This window comes from Malaclemys terrapin, chromosome 6 (genome assembly GCF_027887155.1).
Source record: "Malaclemys terrapin pileata isolate rMalTer1 chromosome 6, rMalTer1.hap1, whole genome shotgun sequence".
Taxonomy (NCBI): domain Eukaryota; kingdom Metazoa; phylum Chordata; order Testudines; family Emydidae; genus Malaclemys; species Malaclemys terrapin.
Window position 1 is genome coordinate 110,456,634 of NC_071510.1, and position 27,019 is coordinate 110,483,652.

The 27,019-nt window shown below is 44.3% G+C and overlaps 1 protein-coding gene across 2 annotated transcripts; it reads left to right on the forward strand.

Moving 5' to 3' along the window:
* The first annotated feature begins 1,960 nt into the window (after positions 1–1,960).
* On the forward strand, positions 1,961–25,818 carry SLC45A2 (solute carrier family 45 member 2). 2 transcript variants are annotated; one of them, XM_054033237.1, is made up of 7 exons: positions 1,961–2,469; positions 3,608–3,784; positions 9,490–9,812; positions 14,220–14,363; positions 15,955–16,078; positions 17,562–17,767; positions 23,991–25,818. In XM_054033237.1, the coding sequence occupies exons 1-7, from the start codon at positions 2,022–2,024 to the stop codon at positions 24,216–24,218; spliced, it is 1,650 nt and encodes a 549-aa protein (XP_053889212.1). In that variant the 5' UTR covers positions 1,961–2,021; the 3' UTR covers positions 24,219–25,818. The 2 variants fall into 2 exon arrangements, with proteins under 2 accessions (XP_053889212.1, XP_053889213.1); XM_054033238.1 differs by having other exon boundaries at positions 9,490–9,575.
* Positions 25,819–27,019: the final 1,201 nt, after the last annotated feature.

A 27,019-nucleotide genomic window follows, 5' to 3' on the forward strand; every position in this document is an offset into this window, starting at 1 on the left:
GGGTTATGGTGCATCACATTGAATATGAATCAACAACGTGATGAAGTTGCAAAAACGGTTAATATGATTCTGGGGTGTATTAAGAGGAGTGTTGTATGTAAGACCCGGGATGTAATTGTCCCACTCCACTGGGCACTGCTGAGGCATCAACTGGTGTACAGTGTCCAATTCTGGGTGCCACACTTCAGGAAATATTTGAACAAATTAGAGAGAGTCCAGAGGAGAGCAACAAAAATGATCAAAGGTTTAGAAAACCTGACCTATGAGAAATTTTTTTAAAAAGGGCATGTTTAGACTTGAGAAAAGAAGACTGAGGGGGGATCTGATCAATCTTCAAATATGTTAAAGGCTTTTACAAAGAGGATGGTGATCAGTTGTTCTCCATGTCCACTGACGGTAGGACAAGAAGTAATGGGCTTAATCTGCAGCAAAGGAGATTAAGGTTAGAGGTTAAGAAAAACTTTCCTAGCAACAAGTTTCCAACTAGGAGTAGTTAAGCTCTGGACTAGGCTTTCCAGGGAGATTGTGGAATCCCCACCACGGGAGGTTTTTAAGAACAAGTTGGACAAACACCTGTCATGCATGGTCTAGATCTAGATTCTCAAACTGGGGGTCAGGACCCTCAGGGGGTCGCAAGGTTATTACATGGGGGGTCGCGAGCTGTCAGCCTCCACCCTGAACCCCACTTTGCCTCCAGCATTTATAATGGTGTTAAATATATTAAAAAGTGTTTTTAATTTATAAGGGGGGGGGGGGTCGCACTCAGAGGCTTGCTATGTGAAAGGGGTCTAAACTTGATGATCTCTTGAGGTCCCTTCCAGTCCTACATTTCTATGATTAATTTATCCTGTATTTGGTAGCTCAAGTAGCTCTTTCACTTCTAGTGATCTTGTAACAATAATTAGTACAAAATATGCAGATAGAAGTGTGATTTTTTTTCTCCCCCACAGTTGACAGAGTTCCTATTGTGTACTCAGTACAAGAAGTATCGTCTTTGCCCTAAATGATTTATTTAAATGCAAAATGTAAGCAAATATGAATGGTGGAATATCCCTTCAGTGTATAATCTCTGATCAGTAACAGGTAAGGAAACTTTAGAAATGACTTTTCTTTCCCTTTAGAGAGCAAGGCCTTGTGGTTAAAGCACAGAACTTGAAATCAAGGGATCTGGATCCTGTTTCCTAGCTCTGGCACTTCAAGTTATGAGCCAGTGATAATACTGCACTGGCGTATTGGGAGGGTTAATTCATTTATCTTTGTAAAGTGCTTTGAAGTCATACCAGGAAAGGTAATTTCTGGAGCAAATCTCCCTCCTCCTCCTCCTCTGTGGGTGCTGAGGTCCCCTAGGCAGCAGAACCTGTGTGGATCATTGAAAGCCAGGGGAGTGCAAGCTTTGGGGAGGGCTGTGCAGGACATGCACAATACCTATCTGACACAGAGCTCTGTTCTGTAGCAGTTCTCTGTCAAAGGAACAGTGGAGATGGCTCTGTGTATCCTTCTTCTCTGGATCTCTGGAGGGGGCATGTTCGGCCCATAGTAGCGTAAGTGACTTTACAGCTATTCAGCAGTCTGGGAGAAGTATTTTTGCTTCCCACTATCATGGAGAATGAGCACGCAACCCAGTATTCAGGCTGTTTGCTGAGTGGAAGGATGTGGGCCTACGTGCTTAGTATTATAATTGCCTTATAGCAGTAAGAGTAGTTTTGTTTTCAAGCCAAACCTATGCCCCAGCCCACGAGACATGGGCACCCATTTTCTCTACTTTCCCCGGAAAGATAATCCTTCACTCATGGATAGTTGGGAGCTCTCCAGATAGCCAGGAGCTCAGTTCTGCTAATCTTCATATACACTTCCCCACCCCCTCCTTTCCTAACTTGTGATCTCAGCGGCAGGAAAGTATGTGAGCCCCTCCTCCAGCCCAGACCTTTCCCTCTCAGCATGTGAGCCAGGCCCCCTGTCATCCAGAGCTAGAACAAACCTTCTCTGAGCCACTTACAGGAACATCAGGCTTAGCTAGTCCAATGACTTTAACGAAACAGGATTTCAGTGCAGGACTTCCACCACCATCTGAGCTGGGCATTGCTGGCATGGACAGCAGCAGAGGGAAGGAAAAAGCTGTGTTGGAATCCTTGGCAGGAGGAGACGCCTTTGGATCAGTGGAGCCTGTCAAAAAGCCCTCGGGAAGGCTGATTATGCACAGCATGGCCATGCTCGGCCGGGAGTTCTGCTATGCGGTGGAGGCTGCCTTTGTCACCCCGGTGCTGCTCAGTGTGGGGCTGCCCAAGAGCCTCTACAGCCTGGTGTGGCTCATCAGCCCCATCCTGGGCTTCGTGCTGCAGCCTGTGGTGGGATCAGCCAGTGACCACTGCACCTCTGGCTGGGGCAAGCGGCGCCCTTACATCCTGGCTCTGGGCATTCTGATGTTGCTGGGTATGGCTTTGTACCTCAATGGGGACATGATGGTCTCAGGTGAGTGAGCTGCACGTGCTGAGCTAATAGACAAAGCTCATCCTGCTTCTTGAACCAGAAAGAAAAGAGGGTTTTTTTGGTCTGTAAATAAAGGTGAGAACAGGGACATCACATTACTTGGTCTCGCTGAAAGAGCTGGGGAACAACATGATCTTTTCCAGGTTCCACCCTAATGCTGCCTGTTATTTGCCAGATTGTTCTGTCCTCTGTATGTGCGAGTACAATTTATTGTATGTTGGTGCAGTTGCTTCAAAGTTCATCTAAGAAATGTCCAGGCTCAGACAGGTTTAAAGAGCTAACACATGACTCGTTTAATTTGACAGTAGATTTTATTTGCATGGTTCAAATCTGGTATCTGCAACTGAATAAGTATTGCCCTTCCCCACCTCCCTGCTCCAAAACCTCTAAACCAGGGTTGGTGTTCATAGCAAAGAAAGTAATTATTCATGCATGTGCTTAATTTGGGAACGTGTAGTGCTGGTGAATAATAGATAAGAACAACTCCTTGGGGATTATTTTGCATTGGAAATCTTGAGCAAAACTCTGTAAGGCCTTGGCTACACTCGCAGCAGTGCTGTGAAGCGCGAGTGTAGTCATGCCGCCAGCGCTGAGAGAGCTCTCTCGCAGCGCTGCAAGTACTCCACCTCTCCGAGGGGAATAGCTTGCAGGGCTGCGAGTGAGCGTGCAGTGCTGCAGGCGCTGATTACAGTGGCTCTTTACCGCGCTGCACTCGCTGTGCTCAGTGGGGGTGTTTTTTCACACCCCTGAGCGCAGCGAGTGCAGCGCTGTGAATTGCCAGTGTAGCCAAGGCCTAAGAATAACATCCTAGAGACCATTATGTTTCAGCTCCAGATGTAAGTTATTGAAGTTTAGCAGCCCAGGTGGAAAGCTACCTTTGCTATTATAATGGGTTATTCAGGGGAAGAGTACATTTCTCTAAACCAATATCTGCTGTGTTGCTAGCTTTCTTTTGAGCTGGGTTAACTGGGATGTGTGTACCCATATGAAGACATTGTTTGCAGGCACTGAGGGAGAAATAAAATATCACTGTCAGGGTCACGGCTCTGTTGCATTTAGTCTATAAACTACTGCAAAGTCGGGGGCTGTTGTAAGAGTGAGTTTATTTTTCTTTTTGCAGCTTTGATCCCCGAGCGAGGCAAGCAGCGGACCTGGGCCATAGTGATAACCATGCTGGGCGTAGTGCTCTTTGATTTTGCAGCTGACTTTATCGATGGTCCCATCAAAGCGTATTTATTTGATGTTTGCTCTCATCAGGATAAAGAGAAGGGTCTTCATTACCATGCTCTCCTCACAGGTAAGCAGGCCCCCTTCTCTCACACACTGTCTCTGGGGGCAGAGAGTGAGCAGTAGGGTTTTTTCCTCTCACTGCACTTCTAATCTTCTTGAAGAAACTGATCATCTGATCCTATGCCTCAGTCACGAGTGATTGTTGCTGGGCTTTTATTCTGGAAAAGGTCAGCTTGTGACTACAGCTGCAGGGATTCTGCTGCCGAAAGCTCCACACATAGCCTGAAAATGACATTTGCAAAAATTCCTACTCAGGGTTAAGGATGATTGAACAAAGTTGCTCAACATTCTCCCTTCCCCACTTTTCAAAAAGACATATTGAGTTTTGCAGCCTGTTTTGAGTCCCTCCCTGCCCCCCCACCCCAGGCAAAAATTAGTGAATATCATCTGGATTCAGTGTCCAAAGAAGAGAAAAGTAAAGAACAACTGTTGAAAGGAATAACACTCCTTTATTAAAAAGAGAAGGAGAGATGCCTAAGCTGCATCGATTGGACCCAAATTTCAATGGTATTCAGATGCAGGTTGGGGCCAACTTGTTATATAGATGTACAGGCCAAGATGAAGTTAATAGACTCATAGAATTCTAGGGTGGGAAGGGACATCAGGAGGTCATCTAGTCCAACCCCTGCTCAAAGTAGGACCAATCCCCAGACAGATTTTTGCCCCAGATCCCTAAATGGCCCCCTCAAGGATTGAGCTCACAACCCTGGGTTTAGCAGACCAATGCTCAAACCACTGAGCTGTAGATCTGTACGTTTTAAGGCCAAATCCAAATTTCCACAAATTTGGGGGGTGTTTGTGTCCAGGGTTTTGGTTCAGTTTGTTACATTTTTATATACTGTGTGAAATTCACTTATGTTGCAGAAGGAGAGGGCAAGGCTCTCTGTTCCCCTTAAGTCCCATGTTGAGGATACACAGCAGATCACAGAAAGTTGCCTGCACTAAAAGGGTCTCCAGCTAGCCCTGGATAGGCCAATATGGAAGGGCTATGATAGGAGCTGACCTGATGGTCTGTAGCATCTATGATAGTTGTTCAATTCCTGAGGATGGAATAGTGGCTACTGGCAAAGATCCTGTGCTAGTTGTGGGAATTTCCTGCCCACCTACATTTTATTCTCATAGAGCCTGATTACTTGGGCTTTTTGCAATTTAAGTTAATTTCATCCATTACACATATCTAGATAGAAACTGTTTGACAAAGAGCACAACTGTTAGTTACAGGTCTGTTGCATCTTACGCGCATTTAACATGCGCAATTTCAGCTTTACACGGTTGGCAAAAACAAAAACAAAACAAAACAAAAAAGAGAAAAATAACAATTTTAATCTTGTACCTGTAGTGCGGGCGATTCTGCCCGCCATTGAACTCAATGTAATTTTGACTATACGCGGTTTTCGCTTTCCGCGCTAACTGCGGAACGGAACCCCCGCGTAAGATGAGACAGACCTGTATGTGCAAATGAAGATGTGAGTCTCTATAGCATGTACACTAAATGCATCCCTTCCTCTTTGAGGTTGTTTTTTCATATGATGACACAATACGGGCCTAATTGCCAAATGCTGAGTTGTGCAGCTGCAAATCTCATTTGTGAGTGACGCTGACCTGTGATGAAACAGACTCCACATATTAATCTTATTCATTGCTGCACAAGAGGAAGGACCATTTTCCTCAAAAAGACATTCTCAGTGTAATCATTATTATTATCATCCATGATATTTCATGTGTCCAGAAGTATTGTAGGTTCAGATCAAGCAAGGATACAGTCCTTGTGCCGAAAGGCACGCAGTCTAAGTCAATATAACACAATGAATAAGGGTCATAATCAGTCAAACCCCGGTAAAGTGCTTAGTAGACACCAGAGCTTCTCGGTCCACACTGCGAGCGGTTATCCTTGAGAAAAAATGCTAGTTAGTGTGTTTATTTAATATTGATCACTCAGGGAAAATGTTGATGTTGTTCTTTTTTTTAATCCTAAACTAATAATGTATTATTAAAGAGGAATATAGGGAAGTTTTCATATTTCTAACTCCCATGTAAAGATTTATATGCCTAGATGGTGTGGTTATCCATTATGGAGGAATTGTGCAGAGACAATAGGTTTTGTTTCACTTAGGATTTAACTTTGGACTTAAAACATATACATGTTAATGACCCATGCTCTCTCCATTAAGCCATCCGGTCGTCTTGACAGTGTCATAAACTTATACAATGGGGGCTCATTTATTAACAAATTATGATTTGCTGCCATAAATACTGATGGGTGCAGTGCAAAAATGTTTAATTACTGGATTTCAATTTAATAACCAAGTTATAAAAGCTATTCTAGAACATGACCTACCAGGCCAGACCCATATGGATATTTAATCAGGAGTTAACATAATATGAGGCATTTGTCTCTTAAAGAGACAGTACCAGAACATATGTAAAATGGAAGTTTTAAAATACATTGTTCCAGAGTAGCAGCCGTGTTAGTCTGTATCCATAAAAAGAAGAACAGGAGTACTTGTGGCACCTTAGAGACTAACAAATTTATTAGAGCATAAGCTTTCGTGGACTACATATGCATCTATATGCATCCGAAGAAGTGGGCTGTAGTCCACGAAAGCTTATGCTCTAATAAATTTGTTAGTCTCTAAGGTGCCACAAGTACTCCTGTTCTTCTTTTTAAAATACATTCAAATTGCAGTTCTTCTAGGGAACATTATATTCTGTGTTTAAGGTTTTTTCAAGCATAGATACACCAAACTTCTGTAAATAAATAATAACCAGTAATATCTGAGCTTGATCATCTCTTTTTAAAAAAATGTATGGTGGGGCAAATGCAAATATGTCATTTGTCAACCTAAATTTCTGTTATAGGCCTGTATAAAATTTTTTTTTACATGATCCAAAGATACTGTACTGTCTCATGTTATTTAGACCTTGCTGCTTAACAATATAAATACCAAGGCTCCTTGGGGACGTGGAGCTATAAAACAGAAACTATTTTTACATTGGCATAGATTACAAATAAAAGAATATTCTAATGTTACTCGCACTAAATAAGAATTAAAAAAAAATTTATAAGAAAAGAAAAAGGGAAATAAAACCTCAATAAAACATGTAAGGGGCAGGGGAATGATACTATCAATTAAACAACATTGGTTTGCCCCACACTTGGTAGCAGTGGCACAGCAGTATTGCAGCACTTGCCCAGTGTGCCTTGCTCATAACGTGGGAAGGCCCGTAAAAACCAAGTTGCAGCCCATCTCTCCCTATGGGGCCCTTTTGTAAATATACAAATTGATTTTGTCAGCATGCCTAGATGCTGCTCGTTTAAATATATTTTGGTGAAATATATTTCCGTACTTGAGCAGACTCCTTAATTCATCAACTGGTTGATGGAAAAACATGATAACTGCTCACTGATGAAACATAGTAACGGCTGGTATGAAGAAATTGCTTCTAGTAAAGGTCAGCTACCTGCCATCAGCCAATCATATATCATCTTTGGGCGTCCTGTAAACCCCCCCCCCCCCCCCCCCCGGAAAACAATATGTACCCTGACGAAAAACAACACCCCCGCTGCTGCCAAGTACCATCCATGTCAAAACCACCAAGAACACCCCCCACCCAGTAGGTACCCAATTCTCATAAATAATGAGGAAGCTACCGGGAAAAAGGAACAGACCCCTACTCTTTTTTCGCATAAATGACGTATTATTTGTAATATGCTTGCGGTCTGACAGAATAAAGCAGCCTGCGAGCTGCTGCTAAGTGTGACAGTTTTCGGACTGTCATCCCAACGCGTTGGTACGTATTGCAATAAACTGGCCTCAGGCTTGAGTCTGTGAACTAAAATCAATGCGTGGGTGACTTTTTCCACGACAATGCATAGGTAGATCTAAGTGCCTGCGTGCCACAGGGCATGGAGTAGCAGCTGCCAATACAGCCTTTATTTTAATGGGTGGTTTTTGACAGGGCCGGCTCCAGACACCAGCTGAGCAAGCTGGTGCTTGGGGTGGCAGATTGTTCGAGGCGGCATTCTGCCCAATCCTAGGGCGGCATGGCCGCCTTTTTTGTTTTGTTTTGTTTGTTCTTGTTCCACTCCGGCTGCCCTGTAGGGGGCGGCGGCGCGGAGAACCAGAGCGCCCTGCAGGGCAGTCCTCTTCCTTCCCTCCCCGCCGACCGGAGCGGAGCCCTCGCGGCAGGAGGCGGCGCAGTGGGAGGGCCCGTGTGGCAGCGCCCCTGCTGTAGCCCTGGCCACCCCCTTTTCTCTCTCTCCTGCCCGCACCCTCCCTCTTCCTCCCCCCCCCCCCCCCAGCCGGTCCCCCTGCACCCGCGCTCCAGCCACACCACAGGGTTTTTTTTTTTTTTTGCTTTACCGTTCTGGCCACCCAGTTTTTTTGTTTTTGTTTTTGCTTGGGGCGGCCAAAAAGCCAGAGCCGGCCCTGGTTTTTGATTTCCCCTTTGGTGGCTGTGTGGTGTGTCTGCCTGTGTGGTAGCAAAATGCAGTGAAAGGAAGCGGCTGCTGGAGCAATAACTGATTATTAAAAACTTATCCTCACACTTCTGCAACTAACTCACCGTTTAGGAATGCGATGGATACAATGCTTATTGTGGTAGTATTAGATTTAATTCAGATCATGGCACTTTCAGTCTAGAGGCCAGGGACTGAGTGGACCATAGGGGATGAACTCCCATCTCAGCCTCTTGAAATGGTCCCTCCAAATCAGGCTTGAAGAACATTGGGGTGGGGTGTGACGGAGCCTGCACTGCTGTAGTCCATGCTGTTATCCTCACACTAGCCCTGGGTTACCTAACAGGTGCTATGGATTGGGGGAATTCTGTACTCGGAAGATTTTTGGGATCGGGCTTGTGGGAGGACTTTGTACCCCAGGGCTGTCAATCCAGCTTCTCTTATGAACATTAAATTAAATCATTTCATTATTTAAAAACAACAACAAGCTATTGTGTAAGCACTTGGATTTTTATATCCAGATGAACTAGAATTTAGGAAGCTGTTTCATGTCATGACTCGATAACTATCTATGCCAAGGTGTGAATGGGTCCAGAGCCCGCGGCCTTGTGGTTGCAGTCTCTGGCGGTCACCCTGCCTCGTGGTTGTAGCCTCTGGCAGTCACCCCACCTAGCAATTGTGCTGGGGGAAGTAGGGGAACCTGGGTCCTCCTGCTCCACCAGGTTCCAATCCAGGGCCCTGCGAGGCCAGTCCTGTGGCTTTCACTCTGGGGTGCCTTCCTAGGTCACTTTCTAGCTCCCCCTTTCCTGCAGCAGGCTGCAGTTTGTCCTGGCAAACCTCATGTCCTACCTCCTGGGTTGCCCACCTATCTCCGGCCCATAAGAGCTACTGCTCCCTGACGCTCCTCCTCCTGGTCTGGGTCTGGCTGCGTCATCCTCCAGAGCTGGTCTTTCCCCCTGCCCGGTCCGTCCCCAGCTGGGTTGGCTGGCTCCCCTTCAAATCTGCTCAGCACTGACGGAGGAGTGGGGCCTCCTGAGCCCAGAACTGCTCTTGAATCCTTTGCTGTCCCGTGCGGGGTTTATACACCCAGTCACACAGGGATTCACTAAAAACTCTAATTTCTTGTGATGCCGGGAATTCCCTCATAGGTATTATGACATCTTAATAATAATTCTTCAGTAACTTACTGGGGGTTGGGTTTTTGTTTTGTTTTTAATAAATGCCATTGGAGTTTTCTTTCTTTCTCTCTCCAGGTCTGGGTGGTGCCCTGGGTTACCTAACTGGTGCTATGGATTGGGGGAATTCTGTACTAGGAAGATTTTTGGGATCGGAATTCCAGGTGATGTTCATCATTGCGGCTTTGGTTTTCCTAATCTGTCTTACTGTACACTTGTGCAGCATTCCCGAAGCCCCTCTCAGAGATGACAGTACAGAAACTAAGCTCTTGCTAAAAGTGGATGGACCCTCCGAGTATGGTTCCATCGAGAGCGTCAACAATGGTTATTTAAAACCAGGATATGCTGAAAAAAAGATTTTATCTGAGTTGGGGAAATCCACCGAAACACCACAGACACAGGTAATTGTTTTGTACCCTGTAACATTCCATTTGGGGAAGGTCATAGCTCCAATCCTGGAGCCTATGATGCAACTGCAAGTGATGTGGTCAGCTAGACCCTCAGGTTCTCTAGAAAAGTAACATGGAAGCAGTAACATGCTTCTAGGGATAGTTACTTTTCTTCAGTTTGTCATCATCAGCCAGATTGGTGAAAACTACAGGACAGGCAGCATTGTTTAGTGCTTAGAGAAGGCAACTGAGGAGCAGGAAATCTGGGTTTTCTATTCTAGACTCTTCCATGGATTCATTATATAATCTCGGGCAAGTTTCTTAGCTGCTGTTTCCCAATATTTCCCCAGATAGGGTTAGCAGTATACCACTTTGTAATGAGCTTTAACACCATATAGTGTAGAAAGAACGAGAAACCCAGCTGCCCTCTGATACATATGAACAGCTCCCATTGAAGTCAATGGCACATACACATGTAAGCTCTAATGGCAAAATATCAGTGTTCACTGCTCTAATTAAGTATGGTATTCAGATCTTGGAAAAGTAAATCCTGGCAATGCTGATTTTGTTTTAATTGCTTCTTAATCAGATACGCCAACTGTGAGTCAGTGGTAAACGACTGCGTTTTGTTACTTAGGGACTTTATATCTATAACTTCTCCAGTGTTCCCCAGGTGGGAGCGGGTGCCGAAGAGTTGTAAATTGGCACATGCATTTTGTACGTTCCATTGAGGCCTTTTATTTTCAAGCCAAGGCAACTTGGAAAATCGCTGAGATGATTCTCTCTGAAAAACATGGGAATATTGTGTCTCTAGCATAATGCTAGCCAAGTGAAATAGGCAGTCTTTTTTTTTTTTTTTTTTTTTTGCTGTTATGTTGACTAGAAGTGTTAAGAATCTTCACTGCATTGTTGTGGTAGCCTAGGAAAATGAAATGCTAATCTATGTGTTTGGTTCCTAACCACGAGTAATGAGCTAGAGAGCTGCCTGTTTTGCTTCCCTTATGTGCAAGTGTCTCTGATTTAAATCTTTGGAAATTAGTTATATCCTGTGGCCAAAATGTTCAGATATGGGTGCTTAAAGTTAGGCACCTAAATCCTCATTTAGGTTCCTAGATAAAAGTGGCCTGATTTTAGGTGTGTGTTTGTATTCTGCTTGCACCTAGAGGCCCCATTGTGCTAGGAGCTGTACGAACATAGAATGGATGATAGACCCTGCTTGGAGGGAAGACAAAAAGAAAGAGACAAACAACAAATAATCAATTTGTCAGAATTATGGAACTAATACATTACAATGTCTCCCTGCTTTCCCCCTGCCATCCCCTCAGCCCAGCTGTAGCAGCCAACATCCTTCACCACCATTGCTCACCAGGAGTGCCCTTCCTCGGATTGTTCGAGGTGCCGAACACCCACCACTCCCTTTGGCCACAGAAGTTCTCAGAGAGGGAGATTTATTGAGAACAGAGAAAGCAGGTCACATAAGAACATGATAAGCAGGCGGCATAATACAGCTAGCCACTCACTGAACAAGCTAATGTCAGTGAATCAATCACACATGATAATTCAGAAAACCCAACCTATCTTTTCTTGCTGTTCCACGAGCTTCCTCTCTAACCTTTTGGTTGAGCAACTTGCCAGAGACCCAGATGCTGGTATTGAGGGTCTTGTGTCTCTCAGTGTCATCTTCTTTTCCTCCACCTGACTTGTAGCATTCTTATGCATCTCATGTTTCTTTGATGTGTGTGGCTTAGCAGTATCAGTCCAGACACCCTCGCCTTGCCACAAATGTGTGTACCACTCCAATGCCTCCCTAGAGACACATCTTCTGTCTATCTCATGCCATATCCGCTGAATGTTTTCCACATTCATTTACTACCACTGCTAAACCACTTAGGTTCCTATTGTTCTGTCCCCCTTTTATATTTTATTTCCAAACAAGCACCCCTTCGGGCTCATATTTGCTCTAGGATCACGCTCTTGCATATTTATTGTCTCGGCAAGAGGTATCAACCTGAAGCCAGGCTGATCTGCCTTCAATGAGACAGGCTTGGATTATTTTTGCAATTCCCTCTTAAACTGATTTCTGTCCTGTATCAAATATAAATTGACGTTGTTGAAAGCTTCTGTGAAAATTTGTGAGTTCAATACCGACCCTTGAACGACACTAAAAAAACCCTATGTTTACAAAATCAGAAATACTATATGAACTAAAAATCACTTGCAAATTGCTTTATAAATACCTTTCACTAAAAGAGAAACGGTTCTGTTAACATAATTTTTGCAAAAAGGAATGATTGTGCTTTTTAAGGGCTACCAGTGAATTAGCTAATCTAATTAATGCCAATGTGTTGTTCCAAGATTAGATACCTTAAAAGCAATCATAGATTTTCAGTATGTATTATGAATCTTTTGACTAAACTCCTGGTTCTTCATTGTGATTGAGTTGTTATAATATGAATAGACATCTGCACTGAATGCTTGTCCTCTAACATGTGGTCAGATCGTTTAGGGCCTGATTCTGTAACCCTTAGCCATATTGAGTGGCACTTATCCCCATGAATAATCCCATTGATTTCAAATTGATTTCATTGAGAGCTGCTAGGTGCTTGGTGCTTTCGAAAAACAGGTCACATTTAGGTGCATGTGATGGGGACCCCACGTCTCCTGTCCTTTTTGCTTTGCACAGACTGCTCAGAGACCTTCTATCTTGTAGATACCCCAGTGCAGTTTATTTAGTGTTTCACTCCACCACTTTTCATATACTACTGCGGTCACTGTATTTTACAATGTTATCCAGCTTTGCTAACCCTTCTGCAAAAGGTAGGGGAGAAGGGAAGATGTCTCCTCCCCAAGAACTCCCATTTGCCTCCCTCCCCGTCCACCCGTTCACATGAAAGGGTAGATTTTGGCCCACTGAAGTTTTTTAATTAGCTACAAAGATTTCAGGAGAAACACAAGTGAGGGAAAGATTATTTTAGCCAAACCTAATTGCCTAATCTCGGGCTGTTTGGTAAATTCGTGGGTTTTTTTATTTAATGCCCACCAATATAGTGCTCTACACTGTTCAAACAAATAAGCCATGGTACCAATGCCTAATAACATAAAGTCTATTTCAGATTCACATAAAACAGTTCTTGTATGTAGACTGTAAGAAAACCTCTCTTTGTAAATGGTCTTGTAGTTACAGCATTGGACTGGGACTCAGGAGATCTGGGGTCAGTTCAAGCGTTGCCACAAATTGTGTGTGAGCTTGGGCCAGTCATTTAATCTCTCCCTGTGCCTTAATCCTCTGTCTGTCAAATGGGATGATGGTATTTCTTTCTCCCACCATTTGTCACATCTTGTCTATTTAGAGCTAAATTGTGACACCTATGCTGAATACTATCTTACTCCTTGGGTAGTTCCATTGATTTCAATGGGATTATTTGTGATGTAAGGCACTACTCAACACAAATAAGGCTAACACAATCCGGCCCTTGTGTTGTAGGCTCTTCAGGGCAGGGACTTTTTCTCATTGTGTACTTGTACAGTGCTTAGATCCCTGATCTCAGTTGGGTTCCCTGGGTGCCATTGTAATACAAATAAATAGAGCTGTTCAGAAAGTTTTTTCCCCCCTATGGAACATTTTGATTTTTGGAGAAAATATTTTGGCCAAACCCAAAATATGAAAATGTTGAACTGCCACCACGGTGCCTCATGGGCGCTGTAATTCAGGTACCCTGTGCTCTCATTATTTTCTATACGCCAAGCTCCCTGGCTATACTACATGTCCCATCAGGCATCATGGTGTCACCTCATGGTGAGGTGGTATATAAAGGCAATGTGGTAGCAATGTGTGATGGGAGCTGAAGTCTGGGTGGGGAGACCAGCCCACAGAGGAGAATGGGAATATGGGGCACCTGAACTACGACTCCCAAGAGGCACCTCTGTAGCATTTCACAATAGAAATATTTTGATTTTCAGATTAAACATTTCATTTTCTGCTATTCAGTTTTTCTGTGAAAAAATTGAATTCTGACACTTCGTGAAAAATTCCATTTAGTCGAAAACCCAATCTGCTGCTGAAAAACAGTTTGACAGAAAATTTGGAAATAAATAGTAATATTTAATATCAAGAAAGACTACACCATATTGGGCTGATCCAGCTCTCATCAAAGTCATTGTGAGTCTATCCACTGACTTCATTAAATGCACGCTAACCAATGCACTAGTTCTGCTGATACCAAATAGAAAAGAAAGGTACAAATATGTAGTTACTGAACCTAACAAAGAGACTGTCAAGATTGCAGTGACTCTTCCTAGTGAAACAAACAGAAAAGGCCCAGAACTGAAAAAAGCTGAGATCTTGCCGACCCGCTGTCAGCTGTTTTGTTAGTTTTCAAAGCAGCAACACTGTTGTTTGTTGTTAATTGTTCCTTCCAGGTTCAGACACGGATGACCATTAAATGCCTTCTGAAGGCACTTTTAAGTATGCCTTCCCACTATCGCTGTCTGTGCATCAGCCACCTCATCGGGTGGACAGCTTTCCTTTCCAACATGCTCTTCTTCACTGACTTCATGGGACAGGTAAGATAGGTACACATCTCCTCACATACCCCAAAAGTAATCTTCTCGTGGGATTGTTTTAAGCACTTGCCTATGCTGTGACAATGACGTCAGGGTCAGTAACTGCTAGAACAGCTGACTGAGAGTTTTGTAAAGGACAGATGAATGCCCTCAGGTCCTCATTATAGAACTAGATCTGTTGGGTAGCGGGGGCGGGGAAGGGCCTCCTGCCTTTTGATGTACATTTGGCTGAAAGAGATAAAATAATGATTTTAATCAAGCTTCCTGGAACTTGCAAGGACATCTATTCCCATTTAACTATTTAGAACAAAGCACAGAGATCTGTTGCAAACACACCAGTGCTCTGCTCATTGAAAGTGTACTAATTAAAGACCTGCTGCTGCTTTGGAATAGGCTCTGCTGTGGCGCACTGGAGTAGCAGTCGCCATGCGCACCCTTCATCTGGAAGCATAACAGAAAAGCTTCCCTAGGGCAATATAACCCTCTGCAGCTCAGCCCTTTTGCCTCCTTTGTGAACAGGCTTCCCCTTCCATGGCCTCTAGACTGTACTGTGGTGCCTTCTCTGGAGCATGACATCAGCTCCTTGCCATCGGTGGTTCCTTCCTTTCAGGGCCCCTGAAGCTCTCCCTTCCTCCAAGCAGTTTCCAAACCAGGGGCTCCCCGTTCTCTACCCTAACCATGTGGTTCTCCCTTCTTCTTGCCTCTCTGGCCCCAGCTGCTTCTTTTCAGTCAGGCTCCTGACGACATCCCCAGCAGCTGCTGTCCTTCCCACTGGTTATCCCAACACCTCCCACCCAGCAGCCTGCTTTCTTCTGGCCCCCAACCATTTGCTAGATGCCACTAGGGGAGAGGGAGTGTGTGTTTCCCAGGGAGTGTGCTTGTAAATATATGGCAGCGTGGGAGAGAATGGGTGAGAGGTGAATAAGAGACTAAGTCTGACAGAGAATGAATGGAAGGAAGAGTGTATGTGTGAGTGTAAGGATGAGTCTGAGAGAGAGAATGAATGACTGTGGCAGAGTGAGAGGGACTGAGAATGACTGACTGTAGGCAAGTGAGGGGGGATAGGTGGTTGAAAAAAGGGAGGGATAGGTTGGGAGGAGAAGAGAGGAGGAGGACAAGGAAGAAAGGAAGCAAAAGGCAAAGTGAGAAAAATGAGAAAACAGAGCCCTAGAGAATGGATAATCCGGAGAGAAGAGGAGGGCAACAAGAAGGGTGGGACGCAAGGCAAGTGTGAGAGGGACTGTGGGGAGCTAGCTGAGGGAGATAAACAGGGAAAAGGGGGAGGAACTTGAGAAGAGAGGAAGAGAGAGATGGTGGGAAACTGGGAGGGAGAGTCCCAGTGGGTGGGAAGAGGCAAGAACAGGTTAGAAAATAATAAAGAGGGAGGGAAACAGAAAATGGAAGTGAGAGGGGAGAGAAGAAAAGAAAAATGAAGTGCACCACTTGAAGGCTACAGAGAGTTGTGTAATTGGTCTCTAGTTCTCTCCCCACCTGAAGGAAATTAGGTCCTACACTGGGAACTCCGGTTCCTTTGGATGTGAGACTCTGTGTGAATGCAGAGCACTCACCTGCACTTTGTGGTGTATTTCAGATAGTATACCATGGAAATCCTTATGCGCCACATAACTCCACAGCTTACCTTACCTATGAAAGAGGAGTCGAGATTGGATGTTGGGGCATGTGCATCAATGCAATTTCTTCATCGCTCTATTCCTGTAAGTACCCGGGAACGTACTCTGGCACTGTGTTTCAGAATGGGTTTGATACTGTACATCGTTTCCCATGTTTAAAAAAAAAAATCCACGGTGTGCAATGTTGTTGTAGCTGTGTTGGTCCCAGGACATTAGTGAGACAAGGTGGGTGAGGTGATATCTTTTATTGGACCAACTTCTGTCGATGAGAGAGACTATCTACTGTTTTTTAATTTTAAAACCTTTCAGAAATGTTACAAGGACCAGACCCACAAAGGGACCTTGGCGTGGCAATGCCTAACTTTTGGGCATCTAGCAAATCACAGGAACAAAAATGGGATCCACAAAGCCTGAGCCTCATGTGCAGACGCCCTATACAATGAATGGGGAGAGACAGGTGCCTTAAACTGTGATTCAAAAGAGCCAGCACACTAGGTGGGGAGCCATCTTAGCTAGCTAATGGGAGATGCTGACAAGAGGGGTGTGTCCTAAGCCTCACCTTTCTCTCAGAGATAGGCACCTGGTCCATGATTGGGACCCTCCTCTCCTAAAATCAGGTGGCTTATGCACCTGACTCCACAGAAGAAGGAGGGATGGTGGTGCTGTTGCTGCCCACTTTATAACTTTCAGCCAAGGGATGTGGAAGACTCAGGTTCAATCCCCATTTCTGCCTAAGGTGGAGAAAGGATCTGAACAAGGGTCTCCCACCTCTCAGGAGAGGTGCTCTAACTACAGGGCTATGAGCTATTCTGATGTGGGGCATCCTCTTTCTGCCCAGTTTGAAGTTGTGCCTACCCTTTATGGCTCTGAGCCCAAGTTTTTGTTCCATTGCAGTGGGACTACTCAGGAAGTGAGGTACTGTGCAACAGGAGAGGTGGCCCATAAGTATTAAAAATGACCCAAAGGCGAATGCTGGAGGTAGAATGGATACACTGGGGATAGTTCTAAGGTTCTGTTTCACCTAGCAATCCTGCCGCTGTGGCCCATCTCTTCATGGCCTCTCCCCACCAGTGCGCCTCACAAGAGAAAGTCATCACAGTATATTGCAAGACCTTGCGATAAAAATGAATCTTGCCCTGCAATATCATTATGTAAATGCGTTAGCCCAGGGCCAAAAATCTGTTTATTAGCCCTTGGCATGGTGATAAGGGAATAATATATAAAAAACTGTTCAAAAAGCTTTCACTTTCTCTGTAGGCAGAAAAGTGAGTAGACTTTTGGAGGGCTGAGCTATGCATCTAATAAAAAGGCCTTATTGTAATCCTGTGTAGATCCTTTCCTTTTGGCTCTCAAGTGCAGATATTTGTGTAATACTTCCTTCAACTCCAACAGGAACGTCTAAAACTGATGTCAAATGCTCCTGATGTCAAACAGTGGATCTGTTTGCCTTCATCCCAGCTTGTCAAAGAGATTCTCTTATAATTGAATGCTCGAAAGAAATACTATTGCAATTACTAGGTTGGGTTATTTTTAGTCTCAACAGTTTTTCCCCCCTTTCTTTTCACAGACTTGCAAAAAGCTCTTCTGCCTTGTATAGGATTAAAGGGACTTTATTTCATTGGATACCTGCTTTTTGGGATAGGCACTGGGTTTATTGGACTGTTTCCCAAGGTATATTCTACTCTGGCTCTGTGCTCGCTCTTTGGAGTCATGTCCAGCACACTGTACACTGTCCCATTCAACCTCATTGCAGAATATCACAGGGAGGAAGAGGTGAGTTTAATGTCTAGTAAAGAAGGAATTGGTATTTGCCTTGTTTCGTTTGGTCCATTTTAATTGGAGAAGGGGATTTATTTTCATTTCAGATGGTGCCACGGGGGGAGGTGGAGTTTCAAATGTACAGAGCTTCAAGAGTGTGGTGATAAACAATGCTAATATTACAAATCATTTGCCATTATAAAGCACTTTTCACCTGAGATCTCAAAGAACTTGAGAAACATCAATGAAGCTTGTGCCAACCTTGTGAGAGAGGTAAGGACTGAATCAGTTTAGGGAACTGCGGCACAGAGGCTAAGGCCCCAGTCCTGCAAGTCACTCAACTCAGGCAAACCCATGTGTTTGCATGGAACCCCACTGATGCCAATGGGTTTCTGCAAAGGGTGTTTGTCATGTTGTGGGGTGCAATCCAGACTAGTGAGGGATTATGTCACTGCCTACCCTGTAATCCTGGGTGCCTTAAATGTTCTGCTGCTGTGGCTCCCAGCCTGGTCACCAATAGGCAGCAGACAAGCATTGCACTGAGCGTCTGTGTATTAAGCAGCTCCAGTTCAGCAACCCTAATTCCAGTAGCCTACTATGCTCTGGTCTCCACCAGCCTTGGTCACTACTAGCCAAGTGACTCCAACACACTCCCAGTCCCGACTTTGCAGAGCATGGGGTTTGGGGAAATGTCCAGCCCTTTCCTGGACCATTCAGGGAAATATTAAGGTTCGTTTGCTCCTCTAAAGAGACTGGAGTTAACAATCACTTTGAGTCACACAAAACACTGGGTTGGCTTAGGTTACAAGTAAAACAAGTTTATTAACGGAAGGAGATAAGATTTTACGTGATACCAAGTAGAAGGAATAAAGTTAGAAAGGGTTACAAATGAACTAAAGTAAAAATAAGCTTTCTAGTGACTCTGACTTAACAAAATCACAGTCTTGGTTCAAAGTAAGGTTCTTCTCACACTTTCTTCTAGCAAGATGGCTGGCCTGTCCCTTGGTCAGGATCTCCCACAAAGTCCAAGTGCCTGGTTCCTTTGTCTTCTTAGGTGACAGCTCACTTGAGGATCTTCCCCTCCCCCCCTTTTATAGTCCAGTGAACCTTTGAAATGGATTCTTCTGAAAGTTACCCCTTCCCCCCAAAATAAAGTTCATTCAAGCTGTGAGGAAGGAGACATGGAGTCTGGTGGCTAAGGAAATTCCATGCTGGTTTCTTCCCCTGATGGTGTTTGCTAAAATGAAAATTAATCTGTTTCTGCCCACTCTGCTGCAAATAAGTGGCCACTTGACATGTGATTGGCAATCGACTGATGCTACCTGGCTGGAGGTGTTAGCTTGTCTTTTGTTTGGGAGAAACCTGTTTACACACTCCCCGGACTTATCTGGTAATCACATTTTAGTCTCACATTTTCTTCATGTTTGTATGGTCCCTTGAGCATTTATTGTGCATATCCCACACAAGACTATTAATGATCAGCATGTTATTGGTTTTCCAGTGATACCTTACATGATACATATCAGGTACAGTTTATGACATTAATGAGTTGGGGTACACGGAACTGGTCACACCAGCTGAAACTCTCTAATAGATCTCAGGGAGTCCCTGCTCTCTGGCATTGGGATGCTTTTAGGTACAGTGTCCACACAGAGCTCCTTGCAGGATTGGATCTGAAGAGCTTGTCCACACATGACAGTCTTTCTGATATAAGGTAGGGTATGAATTTAGAGTGGAATAGCTGTTCTAGAATAACTCCATGTGTAAACAAGCCCTAAGTGACTTACCTGAGGCCACATAGGTAGTCAAGAATGGAGTGGAAATATAACCTACAAGCTGTGGTGCCATCTTGTGCTTTAACCACTAGACTACACTTCCTCGTGAGCAGGAGGGGGAACATTCAGCATTCTGAGACAGGCATTTGTTTATCATCACATGTTTTTTAAATCCAGGTGTGGTACATATTTGAACAGTGTTTAGCACAAAGGGGCTCCAATCTCTGATTGGGGCTCCCAGAACTGCTATCATACAAATCAATAATCATATACAACATACATAATCGGTTTTACAAGCTAGGTCTGTGCACAACTCTTCCTGCAAGCAAACCTGGGGGCTGGATCCTCATCTTGTATAAATCAGTGACGCTCTATTTACATCAGTGGAGCTGAGCCAGTGTACATTAGCTGAGGATGCAGGTGAGTCCCTAAAGTATATAACCAAAACGTGTAAGGAAATGTAAATAGTTTAGTTAACTAAAGGTATTACACAAATGATTTGTTAAAAGAAATGGAACTTTATGCACTTCAGCATTAAATTATCTGAATAAAAAAATAAGGTATTTGTTATGCTAGAATAGAGTTTTATAGGAAAATGAACCTGCCTGTAGTGATACAATAATTGCCCTACCAGATCAAATTTAGCCTTGCATCCTGTCTCTGAGAGTGGCAGCACCAAATGGTTTAGAGGAAGGTACAAGAAATCCCATAGTGGACAATTATGGCATGCCCTGCCATTGGTGACATTTCTTCCTGACCTCTGTGAGAGGCTCATGCCTTGAAGCATGTGTGTCATCCCTTTAAAAACTGCTTTTATCCTGTATAGTATAAGCTTCTCATTATCCATACAAATGTTTGGAATCTGTGTGCAAGCCTGCACAGTGGGAAATACAATTCCAAAAGAAAACCTTGAAAGGACTTCATTTCTTATGCTCAATTATATCATCTTACTCTGCACAGCAGGTCCTTCATGTCACGTAAGTTAAGGTGTTAAGCTCTTTAAAGGAAAGTTCTCTCAAGTGTCTTAAGTTGGTGAGAGACTCTGAAACATGAAAGATGAATAAGAATTTGGAGGACTTGATCTTTAGAAAAGTTTTCAATATAGGCTGGAACTGGAAACTTTGGGGAGATGAATAAATGAAATGCGAGCAAAGCGAATCCTGATACAGTATATATGGCTGCAAGCAGTGCATGGCTAGATTGAGTCAGTGAGAGTACAGCAACTATAAGAGCAAGTGAAATTGCAACCTGACACTTGAAAGATGACTTACAGAAAGCTCTTATTCCAATGAATCCTTGGAGGGTATTTTTAATGTGGTGGAACATTTCCCAGACTTTTAATTTTGCCAGTTAATTTCTCTGTTCTTGGCAGCCCAGATCAGTTGTCACTAAGTATTTTAGAAAGACTTAATAAGGGATGGGGATGAACCACAAAGCTAAAATGTGGGGGAGGAGAGGAAAGGGAAACTGAACCCAAAGTTTCAGGTTAGCCCATTATACGAGATGCATAATGCAAATCTAGCTCTGGGCAGGTTCAGGGATGCTGGATTCAGACCCATCTGTCACTAGATGTAATTGAGTTAAAAGTTATGCAAGTGGAAATGTGTAGTTCATATTTAATAAGCCAATGTCCTCAAAGAGATAATCAGAAGAGAACCAGTTGCTTCTGCTTTGATGCCTGCTTCTTGATTTAACTCTGTTGGATGGTATGGTTTCACCGTTCTGAAACTAACAAAGTTCGTTTTAATCTCAAACCTTCTAAAATATACAAGCTAGAGTAACGAAAAAGCATCTCATAGTTGGCTGTATTTGTTAAAAAACGGATGTACCTGTCTTTGGAACCGTAGGCACATCATGGGAATAAGCACAGCCCAGTAAAACATTCACCATTTCAATAAAAACTATTATTTGAGTCCAAAATCCCCCAGATGACTTGCTTTTTGCATGACGTAGTCAAAAATAAATGTGGTTGGATCATGTTATTCAAGAAAAGCATAGAACAAAGAGCAGACCTTTTTAATCAATGGGCTTTCTATGAAAACGGAACTGCACCAGGATGTAAACTATTGGCCTCTCAATTCCACTTGTGTGTTGAGCACAAAGCTCCCTTGTTGCCTGTTATCTGAGTATGGTTATCTGTAGCTGATTTGGAATACACTCGGGATAGGATCCATGATGGGACTTAGGTGTTGTAGTGCTGAGAGTCACAGCCCCTAACTTTAGATGGGAATGAATGAGGAGGAGGAGGAGGAGGTGGTGATGCCCACCCTATAACCCAGTAGTTCGAGCACTAGAGAATAATTCCCTCTGGCCCAATGACTATTTCAGTATTTATCCACAGTCATTGGGCTGGAGTGCAAGCAAGTGAAGGAATAACTCTGTAGCCTGGTGGTTAGGACACCTATGTAGGAGACCCTGGGTCCAGTCCCCCTGCTCCAGTCACTATTTAATCCAAAGTGGAACAGCTTCAAGAGGAGAGACTGAGGCAGTCACACTTTAGACTCTCCCAGAACTCACTGGTTTGAGCACGCTCCTGAGAGGTGAGAGACCCACTGTGCTCCAATCCCTTTTTCCCCTCTGACAGAGGTGGGGGATTGAACTGGGTCTTCCACATTCCAGGCCAGTGCTCTATCCAGTGGGCTAAAAGTTATAAGGTGCCTCCCCTTCACCCACCCCCTCAATTTTGAATGGGACCTGATCTGGTAGGCATGCTCAGAGGCCGCCGACAGGATTGGGCCCTGCACCTCACTTAGGTGGCCAAATGTGCCCTTCTTCCCCTGGTTTGTGAATCGCTCTGGAGCGTAGGTGGGAGATAGGCATCTGGGCATTTAGAGTGGGGCAGCTGTGCACATGGTCCAAAACGTAGGTATCTAGGGAACTTTGGCAGTGGAAAGTTATGCACCAAATGAGTTTAGGCACTTACAGGGATAGGCGGCAACCAAGTGGGAGGGCCAAGTCACCTCTACAGTGGGAATAGGCTGAAGAGTGTTGTGGGGAACTGAGGCTGACCCTCACCACAAGAGGGCTCTCCAGGATGATGAGTCATGTAGCAATTTCCCATAGTTTTTTTTTAAATTTGAGTCTGAGTAGCATTTTGAAATACAATATGAAAAGCACTTAAAGAAATCAACAAGCATACTTAACAGCACAGGGCGTTGTGTTCCCTGAGCTAGCTGCCTACCCACCATAAAGCACTGAAACTCTCCTTAGCTCTTGCTCTTTGATCTTGCAGGGAGTGCTTACGACAAATCCTCTGTGTTCAGGAGTCTGCAAGAGGGGCAAAGTGAATCTATAAATTATCACTTAATTTTAGTTTCACAAAGAGAAGCAGAACTCAGTCCACACATAAGAATAGACAAATCTTGTGTTTTGCTACTTAGAAATAAATGGATTTTATGGTTTTGCACCAGCTGTTTGACCCCCAGCATTGATAACAGTATTTGTTATGCAGAACTATAGATGGTTTTCAGATATGAAGGGCTAAATCCAGCCTTGTGCTAGGCTGGTACACTGCAGGCAAAGGTAGAATGGCTGCTGTTGAGCATTAAGCACTAACTAGTGGCATGGTGAGGTTGTGGTATGGACTGCTCAGAGACCCACCAAAGTGCACTCCCCAACACGGTACCCCACTACAAGGGATCTTGGTGTGTGTGTATGGGTAGGATTCCTGTTGCTTAGGATACCTCACCTGGGTGCAAGTAAGGCTGTTGTTTTGACACTGAACCTTTTAAATAGGTTGGGGCCTAGATTATTTATCCCTCTCTCCCATATGTTTACTGTGACCGCTGCGATCAGCCCAGGAAGCAGGGCAGACTTGGTGCGTGGTCCTCTGCTGTGGAATTCTCTTCCTGGCTTGGTTTGCCAGAGGCTGAATCTGCTGACCTTCACGTCATGCTGCAATGTCCATTTCCCCACTCCCCCAGGCTGGGCGTGGCTATAGAGGAAGATGTGTTGGGAGAGGGTAATGGGACAGTTGAGGGTTGTGTGGGGATTTGGAGAGCTTGTCATTGTTTGTAAGGACTGTATCTGAATGATTGTTTTCATTCTGTAACTACTACACATGCACCCAGGGCATGGGACTAGCACATCTTAGACACCAGACGACTAAAGAGAGAGCAAGCAAGCCAGCATCCATTGTTGGCAGCAGCTATCTCATGATCTGGCAATAGCTGCATATAGTACAATGGTTTCCCTTCAGAACACTGTAGTCGGTGGTTAGAGCACTGACGTGGGACTCAAGACATAGGTTCTATTCCTGATTCTGCTGCTGGGTGATCTTAGGCAAATCATTTTGCTGCTCTGTGCCTCAGTTTCCCCACCTGTAAAATGGGGAGAATGATAGTGACTGCCTTTGTAAAGCATTTTGAAATCTACTGATGAAAAATTCTATACAAGAGCTAGGTATTATTGTGTATTAATCAGTTGTCTCATTTGATTGGGTTTCATTTTATGCTTATTTGCAGAGTCAAAAGGAACAGAATGGAGGAGAAGCTGAGGCCACTGGAAGAGGGAAGGGAATTGACTGCGCGGCGCTCACTTGCATGGTGCAGCTGGCACAGATCATTGTTGGAGTGGGTCTGGGGTTCTTGGTCAGTGCTGCAGGCAGTGTAATAGTGGTTGTGATTTGTGCATCTGCTGTGGCATTAACAGGCTGTTGCTTTGTTGCTTTCTTTGTTCGGTATGTGGAATAGAACAGTGCATAGATGAAGGAAGAAATCCCCACGGGAACTTTGTCATTCTTGATCTGTATCCATTGGGTGCAGTTTCTACACTGATATTTTTATAGCACGCTCTTCTTTCATTGGCTGGAGTGGTTAAAATTCCAGGGCATTATTTCTCCAGAGTGGAAATACGTGGTAGAATTGGTGGCCTCACTTCTCAGGCTGTAAGATCTCCATGACTTTCCTTCCTCTGCCCCAATTTTGTGTTAACATGTAAGCCACTTTCATACATGGCAGTGTAATGCTCTTCATCATTAGTGGTAATGCTCATCATTAGCCAAGCTGGAGAAGAGAAGAGATGAAATGTGTGGCAAAAAGAATGTGTCCAGTAAGAGTGAAAGCTGGGGTTACTGATCCCAAACTCCAAGGAGGTACTTTTAAGATGGGGGTTCTTAGCCTGGGGTCATGGTTCCAAGGAAGTGTCAAGGAGTCACACCCAGTGCTTAATTTGTGCCAGGGCTGAGCCCTGGCACCTCTAGGCTTGGCAGTTCATAGCCCTGGCACCTCTGGGCTTGGCAGTTCATAGCCCCGGCACCTCTAGGCTTGTCACATCAGTTATGAAAGTAAAAAAATTGCTTGAGCTCCAGCACCTAATTGCTTGAGCCCCAGGACCTTCATTAGAGATTAAGCACTGGTCACAACCACTGTGTCCTTTCAGTATTGCCAAATGGGAGAGGGGTTCTGGCTAGATGAGGAGCGGGCGTAGTATGGAAAGTGAATCCTGGTGTGGAAAAGGTTGAGAAGTCCTACTTTAAGGTATATCCCACTACTGGACAGCTTTATGTGGTATGTTGTGCTTATATAAATGTGAAAGAAAAACACAGAACAAGATTTTCAAACATGGATGCCTAGAGACGGGCTCCTAAGTCCTTATTGAGGCACCTAAATAGGGAGTCAGTGGGAAGCTGCTGGGAGTTGAGCAACTTTGAAAATCTAGCCCCTTGTTTAAATGTCTAAAATTAGGCACCCATTTTTAAAAAATCTTGGCCAAAAATTCTAAAATTTGTGAGCCACCTAAAATGTTCAAGCTGAGTGATACAACACTTACCTTAACTGAATGAATTCAGACCTGTTTGCTCTCCTCTTTTGCACATAAGAGTCTAACTTGATCAAATTCTTGTTTTGCTTCTTTCACAGCATTCAACAGAATATTATTATAACTTAATTCAGTTCCACAAAGCATTACCATGAATTGTTCTATATCCACACCTCAAACCAATATATTAAATCCTATAGGCAAACCAGTCTACTTTTATTTGAGTACAGAGCTTGCATCTTTATTTTCATTAAAACACCAGAATTTGTTACAGAATTTGTCTCCTGAATCAGTCCATCCAGATTCAAGTCAGTTTCAAATTGGACCATATAAGGTTAAGATTAAAGATATCTGAATGAGCTTCAGAGACCTGATTCTGTATTCCTTACTAACTGGAGTCAAGTTTGGTGTACTTAAGAAATACTGGACCAGACCTGTTATTAAGTTGTATTCCTGGCTAAAATGTATCCAAAAGGAGCATTGAGCTGCTTGCTTCCAAAGTGCAGCATTTGTTTTTAAAGTGAAGTGTCTTTATTTGTGGTGTGCATCTTCTGTTCTGGTGCCGTTCCTATCCATGTCCCATGTTAAGTGCTAAGCCACATGAAGCCTTCTGTTAATGCAATATTATTACACAATCCCACAGTGAGGGATCGTTGCCAGATATTTTTTCTAAAAAGTACTGTACGGTTCTGACCAGAACCATTCAGTCAAATGTGTTATCGACTTCATCGCACAACGAAGTACCAGCAAGCGGCATGAGGTGACAACCCTGTGCGTATTGCTCGGTTTTTGATTTGAGTGCTTGGGTGTTTTTGTATTGACATGCCACCTTGATGCATTCTTTTATGGTTTTCGACTCTGCCAAGCGTTTCACATAATGTTATAAAACTCTCTTTCGCTCTCCCTGTCATTGTGACGGGGTGTCCACCCCACACAAGGCAGAGCAGCTTGTTGGGCTGCACTTCAGAGACAGTCAAGGCCTGAAAAGCTAACTGATGATGGATCCCAGCTGGACAGGGGCAGGCTGTGCTTAGAATCATAGAATATCAGGGTTGGAAGGGACCTCAGGAGGTCATCTAGTCCAACCCCCTGCTCAAAGCAGGACCAATCCCCAACTTGTATAAAGCCAGCAAGCTGAGAGCAGAAGAGGGCTGTAAGTGGCTGAAAGTAGCATGCAGTCTCTCCTTGGGAAAAGGGAAGTGTGTCTGGAGCTATAGAGTCTGGCAAGAAGCCAAAGAAAGGAATAGTCTACAGTTAGTCCCTGGGAGGAGGGAGTTTGGGCTGGTAAACACAGAGGAGGGGGCTAGAAGATAGAGCAGGAAAGTAGGAATGAATCTAGGGAAATAGCAACAGGGTTTGGGAGCAAGCAGCCTGGAGTTCCTTGACAGAGGGTCCCTGAACTGGAACCCGGAGTAGGGGATGAGCCTGGGTTCCCTGACAGCCACTGAGAAAGTAATGTAGGACCTGTCCTTGGAGCAGAAGACTGTCTAGAATGGCATGTGGGCAGCTGACTGAGTGGGGCTTTGATACCCCGGAACGGGAAGACTATACAGGGAGCTGGCCAGAGGGCTGAGACATGAAGAGGGAGAGCTGCGAGTCCTGGAGAGCAAGGGGTGGGGGAGGCCGTGTGAACAACAGTTGGAAGGGGGGCATCGGACCTGAGTGGAGCTAATTCCCGGATCTAGCTACAAGGAGGCACCCAACAGTAAGCCCTTGGAGGTCAATTATCAAACAT

Coding starts and splice junctions, on each gene's coding strand:
- SLC45A2 (XM_054033237.1), top strand. CDS start 2,022: ATGACTTTAACGAAACAGGATTTCAGTGCAGGACTTCCACCACCATCT. Junction 9,813..14,219: donor CCGAAACACCACAGACACAG/GTAATTGTTTTG, acceptor TGTTCCTTCCAG/GTTCAGACACGGATGACCAT. Junction 16,079..17,561: donor TTCTTCATCGCTCTATTCCT/GTAAGTACCCGG, acceptor TTCTTTTCACAG/ACTTGCAAAAAGCTCTTCTG.